Here is a 25,327-nt window from a genome sequence, read left to right on the forward strand (position 1 = left end):
GAAAGTTGTGAGGTGATATCTCTTTGTGGGTTTGATTTGCATTTTCCTGATGACTAGTGATATTGAGCATCTTTTCATATACCTCTTGGCCATCTGTATATCTTCTGTGGAAAAATGTCTATTCAGATTCTCTGTCATTTCTTTAATCAGGTTGCTTGGGGGTTTTTTGATGTTGAGCTGTATGAGTTCTTTGTATATTTTGGATATTAACCCCTTCTCAGATGTATCATTTGTAAATATATTCTCCCATTCAGTACGTGGCCTTTTTGTTTTGTTGATAGTTTCCTTTGTTGTGCAAAAGGTTTTTAGCTTGATGTAATCCCATTTGTTTATTTTTCCTTTTGTTTTACTTGCCTGGGGAGAAATATCCAAAAATATATTATCCAGACCAATGTCAAAGAGCACACTGCCTATGCTTTCTTCTAGAAGTTTCATGGTTACAGGTCTTACATTGAAGTCTTTTGGTGCATGGTGTGAGAAGGTAGTCCAGTTTGACCCTTTTGCATACAGCTATCCAGTTTTCCCAACAGCATTTATTAAAGAGGTTGTCTTTTTCCCCTTGTATATTCTTGTCTGCTTTGTCAAAGATTAATTTCCCATTAAAGTGTGGGTTCATTTCTGGGCTTTCTATTCTGTTCCATTGATCTATGTGTCTGTTTTTGTGCCAGTATCATGTTTTTTTGATTACCATAGCTTTGTATTATAGTTTGAAATCCAGCTTTGTTTCTTTATCAAGATTGTTTTGGATATTTGAAGTCTTCTGTGTTTCCATACAAATCTTAGAATTTGTTCTAGTTCTACGAAAAAATCCCATTGGTATTTTTATAGGGATTGCATTGAATCTGTAGATTGCCTTGGGTAGTATGGTCATTTTAACAATATTAATTCCTCCAATCCATGAGTACTGTGTATCTTTCCATCTGTTTGTGTCACCTTCACTTTTCTTCATCAGTGTCTTAAGTTTTTCCAAGTACAGGTCTTCTACCTCCTTAGTTAGATTTATTCCTAACTATTTTATTCTTTTTGATGCAATTGCAAACAGGATTGTTTTCTTAGTTTCCCTTTCTGATAGTTCATTGTTAGCATATAGAAAAGCAACAGGTTTCTGTATATTAATTTTGTATACTGCAACTTTACCAAATACCTTGATGAGTCCTAGTAGTTTTTTGATGACATCTTTAGAATTTATTATGTATAGTATCATGTCATCTGCAAACAGGGACACTTTTACTTTTTCCTTTCCAGTTTGGATTCCTTTTATTTCTTCTTCTTCTCTGACTGCTGTGGTTAGGATTTACAATACTATGTTGAACAAAAGTGCCATGTGTGGGCATCCTTGTCTTACTCCTGATCTTAGAGGAAACACTTTCAGCCTTCCACTGTTGAGTATGATGTTAGCTGTGGGCTTGTCATATATGGCCTTTATTATATTGAGGTATGTTTCCTTTATACCCACTTTGTTGAGAGTTTTTATCATAAATGGATATTGAATTTTGTCGAAAGCTTTTACTGCATCTATCGAAATGATCATATGATTTTCCTTCATCAGTTTGTTAATATGGTGTATCACTTTGATTGATTTGTGGATATTGAGCCATCCTTGCATCTCTGGGATAAATCTCACTTGATCATGCTGTATGATCCTTTCCATATAGTGTTGAATTCAGTTTGCTAATATTTTGTTGAGGATTTTTGAGGCTATTGGACTGTAATTTTCTTTTTTGGTCTGATTTTGTCTGGTTTTGGTATCTGGGTGATGCTGGCTTTGTAGAATGGGTTTGGAAGCATTACTTCTGCCTTAATTTTTTGAAGTGTTTGAAAGGTATAGGTGTTAACTCTTCTCTAAATATTTAATAGAATTCACCTGAGAAGTCATCTGGTCCTGGGCTTTTGTTTGTTGGGAGTTTGTTTATTACTGATTCAATTTCATTACTGGTAATTGGTCTGTTCATATTTTCTATTTCTTCCTGGTTCAGTTTTAGGACATTGTACATTTCTAGGAATTTGTCCACTTCTTCTAGGTTGTCCATTTTATTGGCATATAGGTGTTCATAGTAGCCTCTTATGATCCTTTGTATTTTTGTGCTGTCAGTTGTAACTTCTGCTTTTTCATTTCTGATTTTATTTGTTTGGGCCCTCTCTTTTTTCTTTGATGAGGCTGGCTAAAGGTTTATCAACTATGTTTATCTCTTCAAAGAAACAGCTCCTAGCTTCAATGATCTTTTCTATTGTTTTTCTAGTCTCCACATCATTTATTTCTGCTCTGATCTTTATGAGTTCTTTCTATTTACTCACTTTGGGTTATGTTTGTTCTTCTTTTTCTAGTTCCTTTAGGTGTAAGGTTAAGTTGTTTATTTGAGATTTTTCTTGTCTCTTGAAAACCTTCTTTCATTATACACTTCCCTCTTAGACCTGATTTTGCTTCATCCCCTAGATTTTGGATTGTTGGGTTTTCTTTTTCATTTTCCTCCAGGAATTTTTTTAAATTTTCTCTTTGATTTCTTCAGTGATTTCACCTTAATTTTTGAAAGACATTTTTGCTTGGATTAGTGTTCCAGGCTGACTTTTTACCTTTCAGCACTTTAGAGATGTCATCCCATTGTCCCATGACTTGTATTATTTCTGATGAGAAGTTCAATCTTTCCTGTCTGGACTCATTGTTGCATTCCTATGATAAATCACACTACTTAGGAGTAGTATTTAGTAGTCTCTGATCTATTATTTCTTAATATAGTCCTAGATTCATTTTTCACTTCTTTTCCTCCAGTTCATAAGTAAAATTAGTCTTTAGCTTTCCATTTTGTGCTATCCTTCTCTAGATTGATGTCAGGGTTACACAAGTCCTATAAAATGGTTTAAGAAAATTACATGCTTTTCTTTTCATTAATTTTTAATTATATAAGTCAGACATAAATACATTCTCCTTGTGAAAAAATTAACATGTGGCAGATGTAGTGAATTTGTATTCTGTCAACTTAGCTAAGCTGGAGCTTTGTTTCCATAATTTTTCTTCCTTAGATAGTTACAGGTTAGATTGGGCCACAAGAGACATTTGCAATAGATTTGGAAGACAGAAAAGGAGAAGCCATATTGTTCTAGCTCTTATAGAAGCTTCTCCTGTACCTCCTCCATCTCCTGGGCCAAGTGCATGAGTATGTTAAGCTCTGTGACTAAAGGTGCCAGCTTCTTCTGCAGATCTCTTCTACCATCAAAGTTGGAGGTGTGAAAGGGGTGAGGGCCTGATCCAAGTTCCAGTTTGTCCTTATGAATTCTAGCTCATCCTTGCAGGTCTGTTTGCCCTTGTTTCCCATAATTCTCATGTACGTTTCCTTCTTGGCTGTCTGTCCTAATGACTTCAGGTTCCAGCACCAGACACCAAAGAAACAGCCTTTCATTGACCATTTAAACAATTCTCATAATTGTGTAGCGGCAAATCTCTATAAAAAAGTAAATACATGTGACACACATATATCTACATCTACATATATATGTATGTGTGTGTGTTCTGCTTCTCTGACTGAACCCTGAATGAGTCACAATTAGCTATTGACAATGGTTCCAGAGGAATAGAAATTTAAGGGTGGGTTCTCTGAGTTGGTTCTGGGTTACCTAGAATTGGTTCTCTGATCTTATTAAAAGTATTACAAGCCCTGTTTACAGTAGAAAAGATTATACTGTAGTCAGTGAAATGCAGAGGCCAAGTTATTTATCACCTTTAAAGACATGCAATGAAAACAGAGCTTTAGGTAACCAAGCGTTTGCTGCCAGAGGACAATTTAGTGGCAATAAGAAACATAATGGTATTGGTTGCTTCCAAGTGTATTGAAGGCCTTGGGAAAAGAAAATGAGAAGCTCACGGTTTGGGGATTAGCCAGCCATTTGGTGGCAGGTTAGTTACACAGGACAACCCATATTATGAAAGGGGAAAATATTTGACATAGTTTCATGATTTTTAAAAGCTTTTTTCCATAAAGATATTATGCTATATATACACAACTTTTCAAATAATTATTATTTTTTAGTATCCATATAAGAATTACCTGTTTGTTAAATTTGCTCATTTTTCTATTGGATTTTATTTACTATTGATTTATAAAGCTATATTCTATACAGCAAGTCCTTGTTGAGCATACATTTTACAAATATTTATTCTCAGCTAGTTATCTTTTGATTTATATTTTGTCATACAGAGTTTAAAAATTTTGGCAAGGAAATTGTATATGAAACCTTAATAAAATACACAGAAAAACTGCATCAGTGCATTTAATAGAGAAAAGAAAGCTTGAAAATAAACAGCTAACCATTCAACTAGAGAAAGAATAACAAAATACACCAAAATGATATAGAAGGAAAGAATAAAAACAACTGAATGAACTGTTCATTTCATTATGAAACTGAATAAAATAGAAATTAAAATATACAAATCCAGTCAGCTTTAATTGTCTAATGAAAGCCAAGAGCTTATTCTGTTTTTTTTAATTGAAGTATAGTTGATTTCAAGAGCTTCCTCTTTTTTTTTTTTTAATATTTACTTATTTATTTATTTGGCTGCACTGGGCCTTAGTTGCAGCACACAGGATCTTCAGTGCAGTACATGGGGTCTTTAGTTGCGGCATGCGGGATATTTAGGTGTGGCATGCGGGATCTTTAGTTGTGGCATGTCGATCTAGTTCCTTGACCAGGGATCAAACCCGGGCCCCCCGCACTGGGAGTGCAAAGTCTTAGCCACTGGACCACCAGGGAAGTCCCTCAAGAGCTTATTCTTTTAAAAGACCAATAAAATAGATAACATTTGGCAAGATTTATGGTGGAAAAGAAGGAATACACAAACAATTTTAGAAATCAGAAAAGAGCCATAACAACAGATAAAAGAAAACTACATACAAGTTTATAGTAATAATTTGAAAATCTGTGTAAAATATATGAAGCATTTGCTCAAGTTATGAATTCAGAAGAGATCTGTAGGTGGTTTTATGAGTCCTTGATTTTTCCCAAAAAATGTCTTCATTTTGCATTCCCATTTGAATATTAGTTTATTTAGTCAGAGTCCAGGCAGGAAATAGATGATGTATTTAAATGGAGTAACTGAAGGAAGCTGAATGGCTGAGTTAATTTACAAAGGTATTCACCAGGTTAAGAGAAATCCAAGTGGGACAATGAAATACCCTGCAGCTAGCAACAGCAGTAAGCTACTGTATTAGTAGCAATTAACCTATGCAAATGAGGTAAGGGGAGGGAGCAACTAATAGGACACAGGGAGATGGCTGTAGGACAGTGTTATCAGACCCTGAGTTTTGGCTTGGTGGAAGAAAATATCAACTGCTAACCTGCAGCATAGTATAGAAGGAGTCTGAAAAACAATGCCCAGCCTCCTGGCTTCTAATTTCTTACTGGTGCCTCTTATTGGCTGAACCCAACTGGCCAAATGTAAAGGGAGTCCAGTTGAAGTAGTCAACAGAAATCAACCTCTTGGGGCACACAGCACAGAGCACGTTGGGGTAGGATAGAACTCAAGGTAAGACAGAATCTCAGGGGCCAAACAGGGACAGAATATAGCCAGGGACAGAATTCTAGGCTCAAAGTAAAGTTTCCTAAGAAGTTTAAAGATATTACTCCATTTTCTTCTAGGAATCACTATTAGGAATGCAAAGTCTAGGATCAAGCTGATTCCCATTTACAGGTTATTTGTTGACACTCTGAATTATTTTTAAAATTGTGGTAAAATATACATGACATGAAACTAACCATTTTAAGTGTACGGTACAGTGGTATTAAATACATTCATGTTATTGTGACATTATCATCACTACCATCTGTCACCACAACTCTATTTATCTTACAAAACTGAAACTATGTGCCAGTTAAACAATAGCTCCCCATCTTCCCTTCCCCCAAGACCCTGGCAATGACCATTCTACTTTCTGTCTCTGTGAATTTGACTACCCTAGGCACCTCATATAAGTGGAATTACACAGTGTTTGTCTTTTTGTGGCTACTTATTTTGCTTAGAATAATGTCCTCAAGACTTCCATGTTGTAGCATGTTTCAGAATTTCCTTCATTTTAAAGGCTTAATAATATTCCATTGTAGATATATACCACATTCTGTTTATGCATTCATCCATCAGTAGACACTTGAGTTGCTTCTACCTTTGGCAATTGTGAATAATGCTACTATCAACATGAGTATACAAATATCCGTTCAAGTTCCTGCTTTCAATTCTTTTGGCTACATAGTATCCAGAAATGGAATCTCTAGATCATATGGTAATTTTCTTTCTAATTTTTTGAGGAGCTGCCATACTATTTCCGCAATGGCTGCACCTTTTTACATCCCCACCAGCAGTGTACAATGTTCCAGTCTCTCCACATCCTCACCAACACTTGCCATTTTCTACTTTTTTTTGATAATAGCTATCCTAATGGGTGTGAAATGATATGCCATTGTGGTTTTGGCTTGCATTTCCCTAATGATTAATGACGTTGACACCTTTTTATGTGCTTATTGGTCATTTGCGTACGTTCTTTGGAGAAACATCTTTTCAAGTTCTTTGCCCAATTTTTAATTGGATTATTTGCTTTTGTGTTGCTCAACTGTAGTTTTATCCATATTCTGGATATTAACCCCTATCAGATATATAATTTGCAAATATTTCCTCCCATTCTATGGGTTGCCTTTTGACTCTATTGACGGTGTCTTTCAATACACAAAAGTTTTTAATTTTGATGTCATGTAATTTGAATTATTTTTGAACTATCATTTTATTCTCACAGTTCTGTAACTCTACCACTATCTGCCAAGGTGTGGATCTTTTTCATTCATCCTACTAAGCAAGTGATTGTAAGATGGGCACTTAAAATCTTGCACTTATCTCCAACACAGAGAATTTTTGTTGTTGTTGTTATTTCATTGATCATTTTATCCCCCTCATTTTCTGTATAATTTCTTTCTGGAATGTCTATTAGATAAATATTGAGCCTCCTGGAATTATTTGTTCATACTTTCCTTCATATAATTCTTATTTTCCTCATTTTTTTCTTACTGCATTCTGGGTAATTACATCAACTTTAACTTCCAGATCATTAAATTGTCCTTTAAAAGTGACATTCTCCTTCCATTAATTACCTCTTTTAAAAATGTCATCAAGTTTTTAATTTCTAAGAATTCTTTCTTGCTCTCTGATTGCTCCCTTTTCATACCAGTCTATTATTTTGCTTACAGACTTCATATTATACATATTAAAATGCCTGTAAGGTAGAAAATTGGAATTTATTTAAAGTTGCCTCAGGGTTTTGAGTGTTTTGTTTTGTCTGACATTACTTGTTCTCCTCTATTCATCTTAGGCCCTCTCTTTCATGCTCCTGTGTTCCCTCAAACATCTCGGAATACATAGTTATGAATAGAGAACTGGGTAATTAGCAAAGTCATTAGCATGGATTCCCTCTATAGTCGTACAGATCTGATTCCCTAACTGGTTTCTCCTCTGAATAGATGAACTGAGGAAGTTATGTGTAAAAGAGCAGAGTATAGCAATGTACAGACTCCACTTGAGGATGCAGACATGAAGAAGGAAGGCGGTCTGGGGTAAATCCCACCCTCTCCAACCTAATTACCAAAATAAGAAGGACTTGGTAATAAGTGTAACTCTCTCCAGATTATCTTCTCCTCTCCAACATCTATTCTGGACTTCTAGCACTATCTAGCTACTTCACACTTAGTTTTGATTATCTCTCAAGCCCCTTTACCTGCTCCAGGACTCCTTGCTAGACACTTTTTTTAGAGAGCAGTTCTCTCATTTACCCTTGGGTTAAACATTGTAGGTATATGCTGGGGATAGGATACACCTCTGGCTTAGCTAATGCAGAATTAACTTCTTTAATCAATTATAGGTTCTCTCTTGCTCTTTGTATTATTGCTACCTCTGATTTTTCTCTAAATCTGCTTTACCTTCCCAACACTGTTCTTATTTATTAATTTTGGGCTATGGTTTTCTCTATCTTGTCAATCTCTAACTTATCAGAAATAAGCACAATTTCTGATCCTGTAGAGTAGCATCCTTTCATGTCTCCTAGTACTATTATAGATTTATTCTATTTCATATTTACAAGGAAAATGGATAGACAGATGATGGGTAGGAAGGAAAGGAAGGAGGGAGGAAGGGGGGATGGTGAGAGGGAGGGAAGGAAGGAAGCAAGCAAGGAAGGAAGGAAGCAAGCTTGATTATATCCAGGGCTCTACAATCCACAGTGTCTACTTCAGCCACAACTTCTTCTTTTTTTAATATACCTAAAAAGCTTCAGAAAAACTCTCTTGCCTCTAGTTGTAAAACAATCCAATCCATCCTTCCAATGGAAGACTGAATGATTAAACCAGAAAGTGTCCATTGGATTTAGTGACACATCCCTCACTTGTCACCATGGCAAGAACAATTTCTATTGAATGTGAAGATGGGAGCCAGCTAGCAGCGGGTTGAAAAATGGAAGATGGAGGAAATGAAGATTAAGGATTTTACAATTCATTCAAAAAGGATAACTGTAAAAAAGGAAGAAAAGACAGATATGGAGGGGAGAATGGGAGATACCTCATTGAGTACAGAAAGGACTGTTGGAATTAAAGGTGAGAGGAGCTAATCAATAGAGGTAGTTCCCTAAATACATGAAGGGAAAGGGTAGAGAATGCAAGTGACCATCATCGATCAAGCCTATTAGTTGTAAACAGCAGGGTTTACTGTAACCAGTCCAAGCATAAAAAGGAATTATTAAAATACAACAGCTCAAAAGATCCCTGGGAAAGTGAAATTTGAAGCCTACACAGCCAGAAACAATACTCTAAGCCATACAGACTATTTCAGCCACCACTGAAAACATATACTGCAACTCACCATGTTGACCTAGGACATTACACGCCTGAATTTCTGCCACTGCATCAACTGAAAGTCAAGAGCCTTCAACCACCTCATTCAATACAAAATGGATTCTACATGGTGCTTTCTTCCTCGTGTCATTCTTTTCCTATACAGCAGTCTCATGTAGGTGTATATGATTAGCAGTGCCTAAGTCACACAAGGATACACTAGCAGCAAGGAAAACTGAGAAGATGAATTTCTGCCTCTACCTTAGGGAGGTGGGACTCAGAGTTGGGAAAATTCCCAAAACATTATAATGATAATGGGTGTTCAAATGCCAGATTCAGTATATTCAGATAGGCACCATGCATGGTAGACACCATTAACACAGGTGGGAAAGAAGAGAGGATGGGCAGAAATTAAGGTGGTTTTATAAGTTTCATGGTAGAAAACTGAAGAGGGTTCCAGCCTGATTGACTCTTTTTGTTGATTTGGAAGATGAAGTCATCCACTAAGAGCCTGAAGAGAGGAAAGAAAGTTTGAAAAACAAGCTGGGGGTGGGGGGCGGTGGAATCAAGGAAGAGCAATAGGCAATTCGCAAAAGAAATGCAAATAGCCAGGAAAAATTTAAAAGATGGTCAACCTCACTAATAATCAGAGAAATTAAAATTAAAACGAGTTTTTTTTCACATATGATTTGACAAAAAATAAAGGGGTCGACAATATCAAGTGCTGGTGACTGTCTGAGAGAAAAGGTGTCTCATACATGCTGGTGGGAGAGTAAATGACTACTCTGGAGGGCACTTTGACCATGTTTATTATGACCCATCAATTCTACTTTTTGATTCATTTACAACTGCACACAAAGAGGATGTACAAAAGACACTCATTTCACTGTTGTTTGAGATATTGCAATAAGGAAAATGAACTTTCAAAGGACCAACCTAAGTAAACAGTGGATTCAATGTAGCAACTTATAAAGAACAGGAAGACCTATATAGAGTGACATTAAATGGCCTCCAAGATTTAATGTCGATTTTTTTTGTTACAGAAAGATATAAATATTACCTTTTGTGTGGAAAATATAAATGAAGAATAATATGTATATTTACATATAATGAAAATATTTATGTAGTATAATACTGAAGCCCATGTGCCCTGGAGCCCGTGCTCTGCAACAGGAGAAGCCACGGCAATGAGAAGCCCCCGCCCTCTGCAACTAGAGGAAGCCCGTGTGTAGCAACGAAGACCCAACGCAGCCATAAATAAATAAATAAATAAATAAAATTTATTAAAAAAATATATATTTTTGAAGACTACTCAGATGTATGCAAGAAGAAGAAAGATACTGGGGTAAACTTCAGCCCTTGTTGCTGCAGCTTGACTGAGAACCATACAAATACCATCTCCTACCTCTGCCACCTAGTCTAGATTCTCCTCACCCTCAACTAACACCTCTACTGGTCTTGGTAGCATATCAAGTGGTGTGAGCCAGACCCTCATTCCTGAGGGCTCTGAAGCCCTTTTCAAGTCTGGGTTGCTGCCCTTGTACATTTACCACCACAACTGAGAGAGAGATTACCAAGAGGTATCCAAATGAGTCACCAGAATTCCAAACACATTCCTTCATGACTGATTTTATAAGTCCTAACTTTTCCTGACAGTAAAGCTCAATTATGCTTGCCGAGATGGTGACTCTCTTCTTGCCTCCTGATTCCTAGACAAGGAGCCTGAAGATTCCAGGCAAGAGTTATAACTTCTAATTCAACTGACTCTCACCAAGTCACCTGATGGCATGTTCCCCAATTTAGTACCAGGACAATTAACCCGCAGAGCCCCCAGTGAGGAAAGAAAGTCCAAATTCTTTAGGTTAGGTGCTTTAACCTCTTAGTTCCCAGAAAAAGGGAACAAAGCTCAGTGCAAAGATCTTGGATGCTAAGTATATGCTGTATCATGGTGGATGGCACCCATTCTCTGAAACTATCATCTCCAAATTGGCACTTCATTTATGCTTTTAGCAACCCATTCCAATGATCTATCTGCTGGCAGCTCTGAATGTTTCTGAATATATTATTAAAAGTGAACCACATGCTCAGGTCCTTACTCCCACAGCTCCTCTGTTGTAGCCTAGGTCCCTAGTCTGACACAGTGGTAAATGGGACCCTGTGCCTCTGGATGAAATAGTCATTCCATAAGACCCCATCTATAGATGCTATGCAATTCCCATCAAGATTTTAATGACAATTTTTTACAGAAGTAGAAAAAAAATCCTAAAATTTATATGGAACTACAAAAGACCCCAAACAGTCAAAGTAATCTTGGAAAAGAACAACAAACTGGGAGGCATCACAATTCCTGATTTCAAGATATATTAGGAAATTATAGTAATCAAAATAGTATGGTGATGGCGTAAAACAGACACATAGACCAATGGAACATAATTGAGAGCCCAGAAATAAACCCATGCATATGGTCAACTAACACTTGAACCAAGAATATTCAATAGAGAAAAGACAGTCTTTTCCATAAACGGTGCTAGGAAAATTTGATAGTCACATGTAAAATAATGAAACTAGACCCAAATTTTACATGACTCACAAAAATTAACTTGAAATGGATTAAAGACTTAAATGTAAAACCTGAAACCATAAAACTCATAGAAGAAAACAGGAAAAAAGCTCATTGAAGGGTCTAGGCAATGATTTTTTGGATTTGACGCCAAAAGCATAAGCAACAAAATCAAAAGTAAATAAGTGGGACTACATCAAACTAAAAAGTTTCTGCACAGCAAAATGATCAACAAAATGAAAAGGCCACCTATGGAATGGAAATCATATATCTGATAAGGAGTTAAAATCCAAAATATAAAAAAAAGAAAAACTCATATAACTCAATAGCAGAAAAATAAACAATCTAATTTAAAAATGGACAAAGAACCTGAATAGACATATTGTCCCAAGAAGATATTCAAATGGCCAACAGGTACATGACAAGGTGCTCAACATCACTAATCAGTAGGGTGAAAATCAAAATCACAATGAGATACTACCACAGCCTGTTAGAATGGCTATCATCAAAAAGACAAGCGATAATAAATGCTAGCGAGGATATGGAGAAAAGGAAATGCTTGCAGCCACTATGGAAAACAATATGAAGTTCCTCAAAAAATTACAAATAGAACTACCACACAAGCCAGCAATTCCACTTCTGGGAATACATCCTAGGAAACAGAAACACTATGTTGAAGAGATATCTGCACCCGCATGTTCATTATAGCATTATTTACAACTGCCAAGACATGGAAACAACAACATAAGAGTCCATCAACAGATCAATGGATAAAGAAAAGTGGTGTACCATTCAGCCATACTGAATACTATTCAGCCATGAAAAAGAAGGAAATTCTGCCATCATCAATGACACGGATGGACCTTGAGGACATTATGCTAAGTGAAATAAGCCAGACTAAGAAAGACAAATACTGTATCTCACTTATATGTGGAATCTAAAAACAAACAAACAAACACACAAAAAAACAAACTCAAAGAGATCAGATATGTGGTTACCAGATGAAGGGATTGGATGCCCGTGGTCAAAAGGTACAAACTTCCAGGTATAAATTAGGGCTGGAGATGTAATGCACAACCTGATGACTATGGCTACCATTGTTGGGTGGTAGAGCTGAACGTTACCAAGAGAGTAAATCCTAAAAGTTCTCATCACAAGGAAAAAACCATTTTTTCTTTTTTTCTCTTTCATCTACATGAGATGACAGATGTTAACTAAACTTATTGTGGTAATCATTTTGCAAAATATGTAAGTTAAGTCATTATGCTCTATACCTTAAACTTAGGCAGTGCTATATGTCAATGAGATCTCAATAAAGCCAAGAGAAAAAAATATCCCATTAGGTAGCAGAGCAGTGTTATGACTACAGCCAGAAGAGCAAACCCATTACTACCAAATGTGGCTGTTCCTATCACACTGAATTGCTGACCCTTCCAAAGTTGAAGGGGCCCAATGCTTTTAGTTGCCACCAAGTGGCTAGTTGGTTCCCTTGAAAAATGGTGCTATATCGGAGGCATTCAACTTGCTTGCTGACAGTCGAATGCCTGTCATCCAAGTTGGACATTCTGAGGTAGCCGGTAGCTACATCAGCCTTGGCAAGTGGAAGCCCACCCTACTGGGCCCATGTGTAGCCTCCATCTTCCTCCCTGTGCCCATCATGCCAGCGCTAAGGTGGCCAATGAAAGAGGCTGGTTGACAGCAACTGTCTTAACCAACGCCAAATTTAAAAGTAAATTTCTTTACCTTTTGCCTAAACATGGTCACCATTTCCCATTTTGCAGAACTTTAAAATTCTGATTGATGAAACAAAGTAGTAATTTGTCACTCCTAATCAACGTTAATGCTCTTAGTTTCTAATTCACGTGAAAAAAAAAAAACTCTGCCTTTAAAAAAGTTGAAACCCTTCTTAAGGATATCAAGCTTAAGCTTGGTAATTTTCCACAAGTGCTACAAAGATGATTATAGCCTATTGGGATATTTATTGTCTATATTTCATTCTTGTTTATTTAGATATTCAAAACCTTAGATGCAAACATTGTTTGGCACCACTACTATTTCCCCTTCATTACAGTGACTTCCATTGAAGGCATAAAACGGAACCTTCATGATTTTAAACATGTTATCTGTATAAAATATTCAAAAGCTTGTTTTTGAAATCAGAAGATATGTTGGAAATACCACCTGGCTTTTTTTAACAGTTAATTCCAGAAAGATCAAATTATCTGTCCAAGGTCACACAACTTGTTCTTAGCAGAGATAGGACTAAAATTAGATGATTCTAGCTCCTTAAAATTATGTTCCTATCTAGAACATGAATGTGTTTTGGAGGATAAGCACTTTTCAGACCTTGGAATCCACAGTGAAGTAAAATCTCACTTTGAACACGATCACTGGAGTCCAAAAATTTCAGTCCCCTAAACGGCTGAATCACGTTGTTGCGCATAAGGAGTTTGGGGATTGGCTGCAGGATACAAATCCTTCTCAGACTCAGGTGTGGTGTGACCCAAAACAGAGGCCCTTGTTCTTTCTGGCCTAAATAGAGAGGGTCAATTGGTGGCTCTGTGGCATGGCTCCAGGGCAGGAGAATCCGAGTCAGTGCCCATTTAGTCGGCCTGGTCTGGGAATACGCCAGGGCTCTAGGGACCACCGTCCACCTCCTGCTTCCCAGGACCCGTAGTCTATTATTTTCCCCGCTCAACTTGGTTCTCCCCGAAGAGCACAAGAACTCCATCCCTCCGCGCCGCCCCCCCCCCCGCCCCCTATCAGCTTCCTGCCCATCCCCACACCTTTAAGAAGCAGGTCGGAGGATGGCTGCTGAGAGGAAGACAGTAGCCAATCCCAATTACGTCCGATTTTGCTGTGTTGCAGGATTTTTTTTTTTTTTTAACTATCAACAATAGTTGTGAACAATCAACTCGATAAAAATGAATCAGCTCATGCCTGCAATGCCAGGGAGCTGTAACGTGTACCCATAATTAAAGGGCTTTCTGAGTCAACTAGCTTGGGGTGGAAGTTCATGGAACCAAATGCCTACTATATACTAGGTACACCTGGAAGGATACTGACTTCTGTTCTTTAGTATAAACTGGCAAAGGAGAGAGAAACAGTGTCAGACCTGAATTGCAGCCCCCGGAAGGGTCTCAGTGGGCCTCGGAATCCAGCCCAGGTCCTCAAAGGAGCAGGACTTTGGAAAGGGCACGGGCCAGGAGCGGGGCGACGGAGGCCGCCGTACAGACACTCCAGGCCCCGCAGCGAGTGTACGTGCGCGCGCGTGCGCGCGTGCGCGGTTCTGTGCCGGGTCACGGACGCCAGGGCCCCGAATTCTGTACGGACCCAGGCCCCGCCGTACAGCAGTCGGGAAACTGCGGGGTCAGCCGTTCCCGCGGTCCACCGCCAGGGGGCGAACACCCCACGACGCGGGGGCTCGGGAGGCACCGAGGAACGTGAAGCTGTGGCCACCCTGCGGGGCTGCCGCCCTTACCTCCAGGTAGTACAAGTCCAGTGTAGTAATCTGCGAGTCCAGGAAATCTTCATAGGTGTTGAACTGAGTGACTATATTGTCCACGGTGGTCGACCCCTCTTCCTGATCCATTGCGGTTGCCTTGGTCGGAGCGTCCCCAGCAACGGAGGCGGAGGGGGTGGGGGGGCAGGGTCAGAAGGTTCCACCCACTTCGTCCCTTCCAATCAGTTGGGAACCGGTGCGGAGCTGTGGACGTTAATCCCACCCCCGTGTCTTGCTAGCTTTTCAGGCTTCCTTCTAACTCCTAGGAACGCCGTCTCAAATTACCCACTCCAAGTTCAGGTCTGACACCGTCAACTGACCGGACTTCGGCGAAACATGCAGCCACGGGAGAGATGCAAATTGCAATCCAAAATTTAAAAGAATATGTAGACAAAATACTATAGATCAACGCTCCTAATCTTGTTCTAAAACAGTGCTGTGAAGGACAAAAATTTCAGGGTTAGTTCTCAAGTAACTGAAGATCCACTTTTGCAGGGAGAGTATCTCAAAACAAGTTTCTGGAAATGGTCTTGTGAACAAATCCGATAACAAAATGCATTAATGATTGTGTTATTTCAAAAATTTTGGATACAAGGAAGAATTTGTGAATTTCCTAAAGGAAAGAAACTCAACGAAATGCCTTTGAAGACCTTTTCTGGCCCCAAGTGCTTGTTTTTCATTTTTTTTTCTTTTTACTTTTTAAGTTTCAGTAAGCACACAATGAAAGACCTTGGCTTGTTGAAGCTGTCTTTTTCAAAGGGTACAATATCTGTGGAAACTTAGACAGTAAAGGTTTTTACTAAAGACTTTTCCTTTAGAACAGTTTTGCATTTTTAAAACATGGATTTAAAGTAATCCAACCTGGCAGCTGGCAAAACTTTTCAGAATCCATTTTTGGATTTTAACGTTCTACAAATGGTCCTTAGGAATTAACACATAATACAACACTTGAGCCTGAGGTAGTTGCTCTCTAAGTACTTATTGAATTGATTTTGAAGATTTTCACAGAAGTGCAAAAACATTTTTTAATGAAAACATCTGGTAAGATACTTCACCTTGAGTTAGCTTTCTTAGTTTAAAAAGTCATCTCAAAATTAGGATGTCATGAATGTACAAAGTTTAAGTGATGTAAACAATAATCTCTAGGATATTACTGACTTGTCTTTTAATTAATATATTCTGAAATGTTTTAAAAGGCACTTTGGACATTATTTTTAAATGCAATGTAATCATTTAATTTAGGAGAACAGAAAGAAAGGAGAGAGAAACCCTGGACACATAATAACAACAACATTAATAATAATAATACCATTTATTGAGTGCACCCTGCATACCAGGCACTGTCCTAAGTGTCAACAATGAATTACATCTTTAACTAGTATTTATGCTAAAATTAACAACCACCAACACTTTGATATCATCTAATCTAAAAAGATTTTCATGTCTAAAAAGACTTGAAAATTCAAACAGCCCAAGGATGAGAAGAAATCCATGTGACTTAAGACATTCTAATTGATAAGGGACACAGGTCTCAGTATTCTCAATTATCCAGAGAGTTCTATAAATGCTTCCTGAAAGAGGCATTATTCTGGATGAACTGAGCATAAGGAAAGGCTTAGAAAAGTTCTAGCCACTTACTATGTACGGAAAATATATATTTGTTTCAGTATGATAATATTTATTAAAACTTTACCATGTGCCAGCCCTGTTCTAAATACATACTTTACATTCATTATCTTGTTTAATCATGACCTCAAATCCACCAGGAAAGTAGCACTAGCGTTATCCATAATATAGAGACAGAATGAATTTTAGTGGATTGGCCAAAGTCCTAAAGATAAAAATAGCCACACAACAAATTACTCCTGATTTCCCAGAAAGAGAAAGCAGAGGTGAATAGAGGTTTGAAGGGCCACATGGAATTAACTATGAAAGTTGGTTTTTTTGTGTTTATTAGAAAAATAAGTCCAATTGTGAGAGGGAATACAGGTCAGTGCAAATAAAGGAGCAAAAGGTGATGGCATATTCCGAGACGTGGAGGCAAGGAAGATTGTGTAGGGAAGAGCTGCACATCGATCCGACAGCTGTGAGGGATCCAGTAAGGAGAGCAGAGGAAAGGAAGCTGACTAAGGAGGAAAACTGGTAGGAAGGTTTTGAGTGCTTCGATGAATCGCTTGCAGAGATAGTAATCGTGGAAGAAGAGAGGGTAAAATGAAAATGACTGTGAGTGATGATCACGTACTACTGAACAAAACGTGTCTTACTCTTAAAGCCTCCAGAGTGCTTATATTTATTATATTAGCTTTGAAGTCCTCCTCCATCACAATCTCATCACTTTCGAGAAACTGTAAAGCATCTAGGGAATCTTTGGGTTCATTAAACTATGGCAGTTTGATTACAAGGACCTATATGTTAGTAAAATGTGAGGTTATTGTTTGCCTGTATATCATTCTATTATCTATTATCCATTGTGACTATGCATTTTCAATGGAAACCTCATTAAATCAACAGCTCTTTGATGAAGTAATCTCTGAAACATCTAAATTTAAACAATCATGAAAGTATTTTCAGTCAATGAATCTAGTAATGTGTTCCAACTCAAAACAGGATGATTTTCAACAAATTAGTTTTTCTATGAATAGTGAAAGAAAAAATGAAAATGTGGAAACATAGGCTTGGTTCCCACAGAAAGGCTTGCATGATAGTAGGCCTAATTCACTTGTATTTTGCTTAACTTTCAATTTAAGTTCAAAAGCAGTTTCAAACCTGTGCCTGAGAAATCGCATGAAAGAAATTGCATGACATAGCACAGAGAGATCAAATCGGTGCTTTGTGACCACCTAGAGGGGTGGGATAGGGAGGGTGGGAGGGAGGGAGATGCAAGAGGGAAGAGATATGGGGACATATGTATATATATAACTGATTCACTTTGTTATATAGCAGAAACTGACACACCATTGTAAAGCAATTATACTCTAATAAAGATGTTTTTAAAAAAATTGCGTGAAAGAAATTAACAAGCTTCAGCAGGTCTCTATTTCCTATTGCAAAGTCTTTGTTATGATTGGGAAATACTTTATTTTGGATAACATGAATTCTTACATAAAGTTGAGGATTTTTAAAGATTGAAATCTGAATTTAGCACCCAATCCCAGATATTCCATTTTTTTGCAAGAGGACCAGCAAGGATTATGTATATTCACAACAAAACTCCAAAAGATAAGAGAAAAGAAACACGTGCTATGTAAGAGTAACAAAATATATACCATATTTAGCTTAGTTTACTGAGTTTAAAAAACTGACACAATATCAAAATAAAAATCATAGGACTGTAAGCAAAATCTAAGCATCATTATCTCTTTGAAATAAAAAGGCTTTGGTATTATACTTACCTGGTGAAAGTATATGAAAGAATTTCAAATTAAAGTCTATGCTTTTCTATGTCCAAATATCTAGCAATATACCATGAAATCTGGGAAAGTGAATAGAAAACATACTTTTGATATTTTGATGTGCTAAGAAGGGGAATGCCCTGCTTATTATGTTAATAAGATGCTAAACACTCTACGAACTTGAAGCCCTATTAAAATGGACTTAATACATTACCATATTGTAAGAAAGAAAAACATATGCTCACGCTAAAAAGATAAGAGATTTTTGTCTGATGTTACCCAATTGCTTGTAAAGTTTCTGTGGATTACAGATGAGGACTATTGCTTAACCAACAGCTGAAGAGAGCTCTTTTGTGCTTTATAATAATGACGATACTGAATTTAAGATATTTGTTGTGATGAGATCACTGGACTTCCACACCGTCTTATTTATTAAAGGTGCTGGAGCTCTGGTTCCACAGCTTCTCGGTCATGGAGACACGATGGGTTCGTGTGTCATAACTCCAGAGTTTTCTCCTTGCCTATATCTGACAGTGTAAAAGGAAGGATCCAGAAGAGAGAAAGACAAGTATAACAGGGAACTGCTCCCAGGAGTGGAGATGACAGGTGTCAGAAGCTAATAAAGTTTTGAAAGTTACGGTGCTGTGGGATAGATGATGGATATGGTAGCCTCAACTAGCTCCTTGGAACAGAAAAAAACTTGGGCTCTCAGTGACTCTATAAGATTTTCCTAACAATTTCACTGAAAATTCCCTCACCCTCCTTGCCTACATGGAAATCAGGCTCTACCCTGAAACATCACTTCCCTTGAGTGGCCAAACACTCTCAAAAGACATCACCCGTGAATAGACGGTCACCACGATTAATGCAGAGCTGCCAGTTTCAAATGGCGGCTCAGCACTGCCCCCGATCTTTACTATGTTTTTTCCCTTCAATTCTCTCTTATTTCCTACAATGACTTTCCCTACTCTCTCTTCTCTCTTTACTCCTATATCCTCCGGTCTCAAAGCAGACAATCTTAACTCCTACATCACAAGGGAAGTAAAGGTCTTCAGATTAGATATCCTGTAGTCAAATATACAAGCTAACTCACATATCAATCCTTTACTTCTTCCCTTTTGTTTCAAAGGAAGATATTCATGTGCTCTTAGACCTTCATTCTACACTGGTTCTCTCCTTCTGCCTTCTCGCGATTTCTTACTTTCATTATCCCTTCTCACTACTGTATCACTATCTCTCTTCCTCTCTCTTTCTCTTCCTCTCTCTCTCTCTCTCTCTCTCTCGTACTTCCTTTCCCATTTTTAAAACAAGCAAATGAACCCCAAAACAACCCCCCATCAACCCCACAGCCTGCTTCAGCTATAGGCTCTCTCATCTTTCACAGCAAGGCTTCTTGAAAGAGTTAGCAACAATCCCTATCCCCATTTTCTTACCTTCCACTTTCGGCCCAGCACATTCCAATCTAGTGTTACACACTGTTCCATGAAACTATCTTCACCATTATGATCTCCTACACATTTTTTCTGTCCTCATAGTACTTGACTGTCAGGGGCATTTGCGTCTGTGACCACTCCCTTCTCTTCAAAACTCTCCCATAGATTTCATCACATTACTTTGCCCTAGTATATTGGTTGGTTGGTTGGTTGACTGGTTGGTTGGTTTTCCATTAGCTGGTTTTTCTTCTGTCTCCTTTGTTGGCTCCTCTTCCCCTTAACTAGCTTTTAAAAACTGGAGAGTCTCAGGGTTCTCTCATAGGCCTGTTTCTGCTTCTACACTCTCTGACTTTGAGACTAAATCCACATCCATAACTTATATCCTACATGCGTACAGTTCCGAGGTTTATACAACTAGCCTGGTCACTCTCCTGAGCTCCAGCCCAAATAACCAACTGCCTACAATACATCACCAGATGATAACGTGTATAAAATTGAATTTTTTTCTCTTCCCATGCTTCCTAAACTTGCTGCTCCCCATGTGTTCCCTCCTTCAGTATACATCTTTCTTTCTCCTCTCTGTGGTTCATGGAAGAAACCTGGAAGACAGTTGTGATCCTTGCATCTCCTCTACCCTTGAAATATATGACCTGTTATTTCAGTCTCCCAAATACATCACTTGAAGGCTTAAATTTCTGTCCAATATCATTGCCTTTGCTTTCTTGCCTAAGCCAGAGACTGACATCTAGACTCCAAAGATAGCCCCTTTTCTGGTTTCCTTAGATCCCATAGGCACCCTTTCCATTCCACTCTTCACAACGGAGTCAAAGTGTTTATTTAAAAACACTGATCTGATTTCAGCACACTCTCTGAAAACCTCCACGGGTTTCCCATTGTCCTCAAGAGTAAATTTTCTTTCCTTTTTTTTTTTAACATGGCTGACAAGGCCATCCACATTCTTTCATCTGACAATCTCTATCCTCCGTCTCACACATTACACCTAGGAGAGATGGATTCTAGAAACCTTTGCAGAAGAAACTGTATAGAGGAACAACTGATTTCAAGTTCAACACATACTTTTACCCTCAAATAATATTCAGAAAATTTTCATTTCAGATCAAACTTTTGCCTGCTCAAAATAAGAAATACAGTGATGTGGTTGGTTTTTAATGAAAGCTTGCAACTACTTAATAAACTCAAATAATGAGGCACTGATGTGAAGGTAAAAAGAAAATTCAGATGAAATTTCTGGAGGAAAAAGAAAGTGACACTTTTAAAACTCCAGAGACAAGGTGGAAACAACCTGCTTCCCTGAGGAGTATATTTAGCACCTCTAAAATACACACTGACCTCTATAGAATTCATCAGAGGAGAAGCTTAATCTATTTTAAACCAACATCTTCTTTCTAGCCTCTGAGTACAGTGTCAGGGCTCATCAGGTACTAAAGTGTTTTTGCAACCATGGTAATAATACAACTCCAGTCACAACTAAGCCAATACAAAACAGGGAGAAAGATCACTAGACTTCTTTAATCGCTCTAGAAGAAGCATTAAAGGAAGGGACGCCAATTCCATTATGAGGAAATTCACTCATTGAACTTGGCTCTAATTCTCCAGGATATCAAACATTCTCTGACTACAAATAAATTAATCACAGTAATTATAATAAAAGATGTTTTGTCCCATCTTTCCCACTGATGCTTACTTATCAAAGCAATAAACTTAATCACTCAGCAATAATTTAACATAACCAGATCAGGCACTGTGCTAGGCCCTGAAAGTGCAACAAAAAATAAAACCTGGTCCTTTATAGCTTCAAGGATATTATAATTTAGGCATGAGAGATAGCCTGAACTGGTAGTTGGTTGAGTAAAGGAAAAGAAGGAGATGAACTAAGCAGAATTGGGAAACACATTTTTAAATAAATGAGGAAACGAAAAATTTATAGGAGTTATGATAAAAATATTTACAGTGTACAAAGTGGGATATAGGTGAGAAAAATTGGTTCTATGTGTGAAGGACATACTTAATAGAAAGAATGCAAGAATGTTGTATTTTAAGAAGTCAGAAAATAATTTTGTCTTCTCTAAGAGAACTAGATGATCTGTGAGATCACATCTAGCTTCAAAATTCTGTGATACTCTAACATAACATAATGTTTATTAAGTGTTTGGATTTAACCTAAAGAAAGTCTCTGAAAAGAGGGGGAAATAGTAGAATTGCTCCCCTATAATGGGTTTTGCCTTAAGAAAAACATATATTGTACTAAATTATTTTATGACCAAAAATCTCAGCACGCTTGGCAAGACTATCATATTGTCTTAGTGTGTCCAAAAAATGTGAATTTACAATCTTCTCTCTTATTCAAAATTGTCTCTTTCCTTCTCCCTCCCTCCACCACTACTACCCACCCAATACTGACATTTACACAGCAATTTAATTTTTGAATGTGAAAACAGATCAGATGAATATTATTTTTAGGAAAATTCAGACAGATAAAGCTAACCTTAGCCAAATAATCTGAACACAAAATATATTAATATCTTAGAATGTATTTATGAAAAAAATGAAAAGCTTATATAAATAGACACTGTTACCACTTGCCAAAACGATGTGGTTAACTTTAGCTAAAGGCACACAAAAATATTAATTTCAATAACCAAGGGTGAATATTTCTAGCAACTACAGTGTTTCAGCAAAACGCACATTAAATGTGAAGTTATTTTAATGAACATACCACGAATGTGTTATTGTGTGACCGTGTTAAAAGATCCCCAGCTGCCACCTTTTCTATCTGGACCTCATTAACACTTTTATTTCTCAGTCCTTTTACCTTTCTCCTCAGACTTCTCCTTTTCCATGTCCATTCAGAATATCTACTGTCATATATAATGCCCATATTTTCTTTTTCAAAATTGTTGCTATTCTCAGAATTTCAAATTTCTTTAAAACTTGTTTTCTTCCAGGACACATTAGTGTTAGTACCTCGGATTTGCATTATAGAACATTGAGACAGATGAGGTGATGGCAACAACACAACTGAAATGGCTGTGAGTGAGTCTGTGATAAAGTTTTATCACATAAAGTGGGGCTCTGTATGCATACCTATCAATAACCAAATGCATTAATAATGATAACTTAGGCGTCTGTTTACGATACCATGTGTAATGTACTATGCTTCTAATTTTTTCCCTTCCCGTTTTAGTTTATGAGTCAGTTACTGGATTTTGAGGGATTTTGTAAAGGGGCTGATAATAAAAATTGATTGCAAAGTAGTCTGAGAACCTTTCATGGTAACCACTCCAGGGAGCAGAACAGTGTTTTTACTTTGTGTTCTTTCATAATGTTTCCCAGTAGATTACATATTCCAGAAAGAGTGTACATGTAGTATAAATTCCTGAATTTTTATAAAATGTAGTTTAAGAATATTGTCCCTTACTTTAATTAAAAATCTAGTTATTTGCCTTAAAGTATTACTACAATGGCAGCTATCAAGAACATGTGACTCTACAAAGCTATAGTAATCAAGATAGTATGGCACTGGCAGAAAAACAGAAATATAGACCAGTGGAACAGGATAGAAAGCCCAGAGGTAAACCCACGCACCTATGGTCACCTAATCTCTGACAAAGGAGGCTAAAAAAATACACAATGAAGAAAAGACAGCCTCTTGAATAAGTTGTGCTGGGAAAACTGGACAGCTACATGTAAAAGAATAAAATTAGAACCCTCCCTAACACCATACACAAAAATAGATTCAAAATGGATTAAAGACCTAAATGTAAGGCCAGACACTATAAAACTCTTAGAGGAAAACATAGGCAGAACACTCTATGACATAAATCACAGCAAGATCTTTTTTGACCCACCTCCTAGAGTAATGAAAGTAAAAACAAAAATAAACAAATGGGACCTAATGAAACTTAAAAACTTTTGCACAACAAAGGAAACCATAAAAAAAGATGAAAAGACAGCCCTCAGAATGGGAGAAAATATTTGCAAACAAAGCAACTGACAGAGGATTAATCTCCAAAATATACAAGCAGCTCATGCAGCTCAATAGCAAAAAAACAAACAACCCAATCCAAAAATGGTCAAAAGACCTAAACAGACATTTCTCCAAAGAAGACATACAGATTGCCAGCAAACACATGAAAAGATGCTCAACATCACTAATCATTAGAGAAATGCAAATCAAAACTACAATGAGGTATCACCTCACACCAGTCAGAATGGCCATCTTCAAAAAACCTAGAAACAATAAATGCTGGAGAGGGTGTGGAGAAAAGGGAACCCTCATGCACTGTTGGTGAGAATGTAAATCTATACAGCCACTATGGAGAACAGTATGGAGGTTCCTTAGAAAGCTAAAAATAGAACCACCATATGACCCAGCAATCCCACTACTGGGCATGTACCCAGAGAAAACCATAATTCAAAAAGACACATGTACCCCAATGTTCATTGCCACACAATTTTCAATAGCCAGGACATGGAAGCAACCTAAATGTCCGTCAACAGAGGAATGGATAAAGAAGATGTGGCACATACATACAATGGAATATTACTGAGCCATAAAAAGGACCGAAGTTGGGTTACTTGTAGAGACATGGATAGACCTAGAGAGTGTCATACAGAGTGAAGTAAGAAAGAGAAAAACAAAATATCATATATTAATGCATATATGTGGAATCTAGAAAAATGGTATAGATGATCTTATTTGCAAAGCAGAAATAGAGACACAGACGTAGAGAACAAAGGTATGGATACCAAGGGGGGAAGTGGGCAGGAGGAACTGGGAGATTGGGATTGATACATATACACTATTGATGCTATATATAAAACAGACAACAAATGAGAGCATACTGTATAGCACAGGGAACTCTATTTAATGCACTGTGGTGACCTAAATGGGAAGGAAATCCAAAAAGGGGGGATATATGTATATGTATAGCTGATTCATTTTGCTGTACAGTAGAAACTAACACAACATTGTAAAGCAACTATACTCCAATAAAAATTAATTTTAAAAAAGAAAAAAAGATGTCTTTTGCCAATCATTCTGATTAAACTAAGTCACTCAATGTTTCCAAATAATTATTAATACAAAGGAGGAAATCTAATTTTTAAGTTAAAACAAACTAAAAATATGCTAAGTAATTTTAAAATAGAATTAACACTTCCACTGATTTCTGAAAGTTTGGCCTGCATAATTATTCAAGAGTAAAGAATGATATTATTTTTATGAAATACTTGCACACTTTCTATTATAGGCCTATATAATTTATTGACCAATATACATGATTACATAACGAATTTGTTCCTCCACATGCTAATCAATCTTAATCAATACCTTTCTTAGGCTAATGTAATTTTTATGTAGGTCTTTGGATACTAACAGAAAAAAAGTAATTAAACCTTTTGTTGGGTCAAGAAAAATCTATTTAAGACAGTTTTCCTGAGAAGCCAGCATTTAATATATCGTGTTGGTTTAGGTTCGAAAAAATCAAGGCCCAATTATGTTTATTTAGCTGGGAACCATAGTCAAATCTTATAAATCCTTTATATCTTACTTTATTGAGAGACA

At 37.2% G+C, this 25,327-nt stretch overlaps 1 protein-coding gene across 3 annotated transcripts in view; it reads right to left on the reverse strand.

Moving 5' to 3' along the window:
• The window catches only part of CFAP299 (cilia and flagella associated protein 299), a 613,297-nt gene extending 598,225 nt beyond the window's left edge, over positions 1–15,072 (reverse strand). The window contains exon 1 of one of the 3 annotated variants that reach the window (XM_029235809.1): positions 14,895–15,044. In XM_029235809.1, coding sequence (XP_029091642.1) covers positions 14,895–15,005 — 111 coding nt within the window. In that variant the 5' untranslated portion in view covers positions 15,006–15,044. Of the gene's footprint in view, positions 1–14,894 lie in introns of all 3 variants that reach the window. The other 2 variants (XM_029235810.1, XM_029235808.1) reach the window with 2 other exon arrangements.
• Between the last annotated feature and the right edge of the window lie 10,255 nt (positions 15,073–25,327).

The sequence above is a fragment of the Monodon monoceros genome, unplaced genomic scaffold (assembly GCF_005190385.1).
Source record: "Monodon monoceros isolate NGI ecotype Baffin Bay Population unplaced genomic scaffold, NGI_Narwhal_1 Super_Scaffold_20, whole genome shotgun sequence".
In the NCBI taxonomy this organism is placed as follows: Eukaryota; Metazoa; Chordata; class Mammalia; order Artiodactyla; family Monodontidae; genus Monodon; species Monodon monoceros.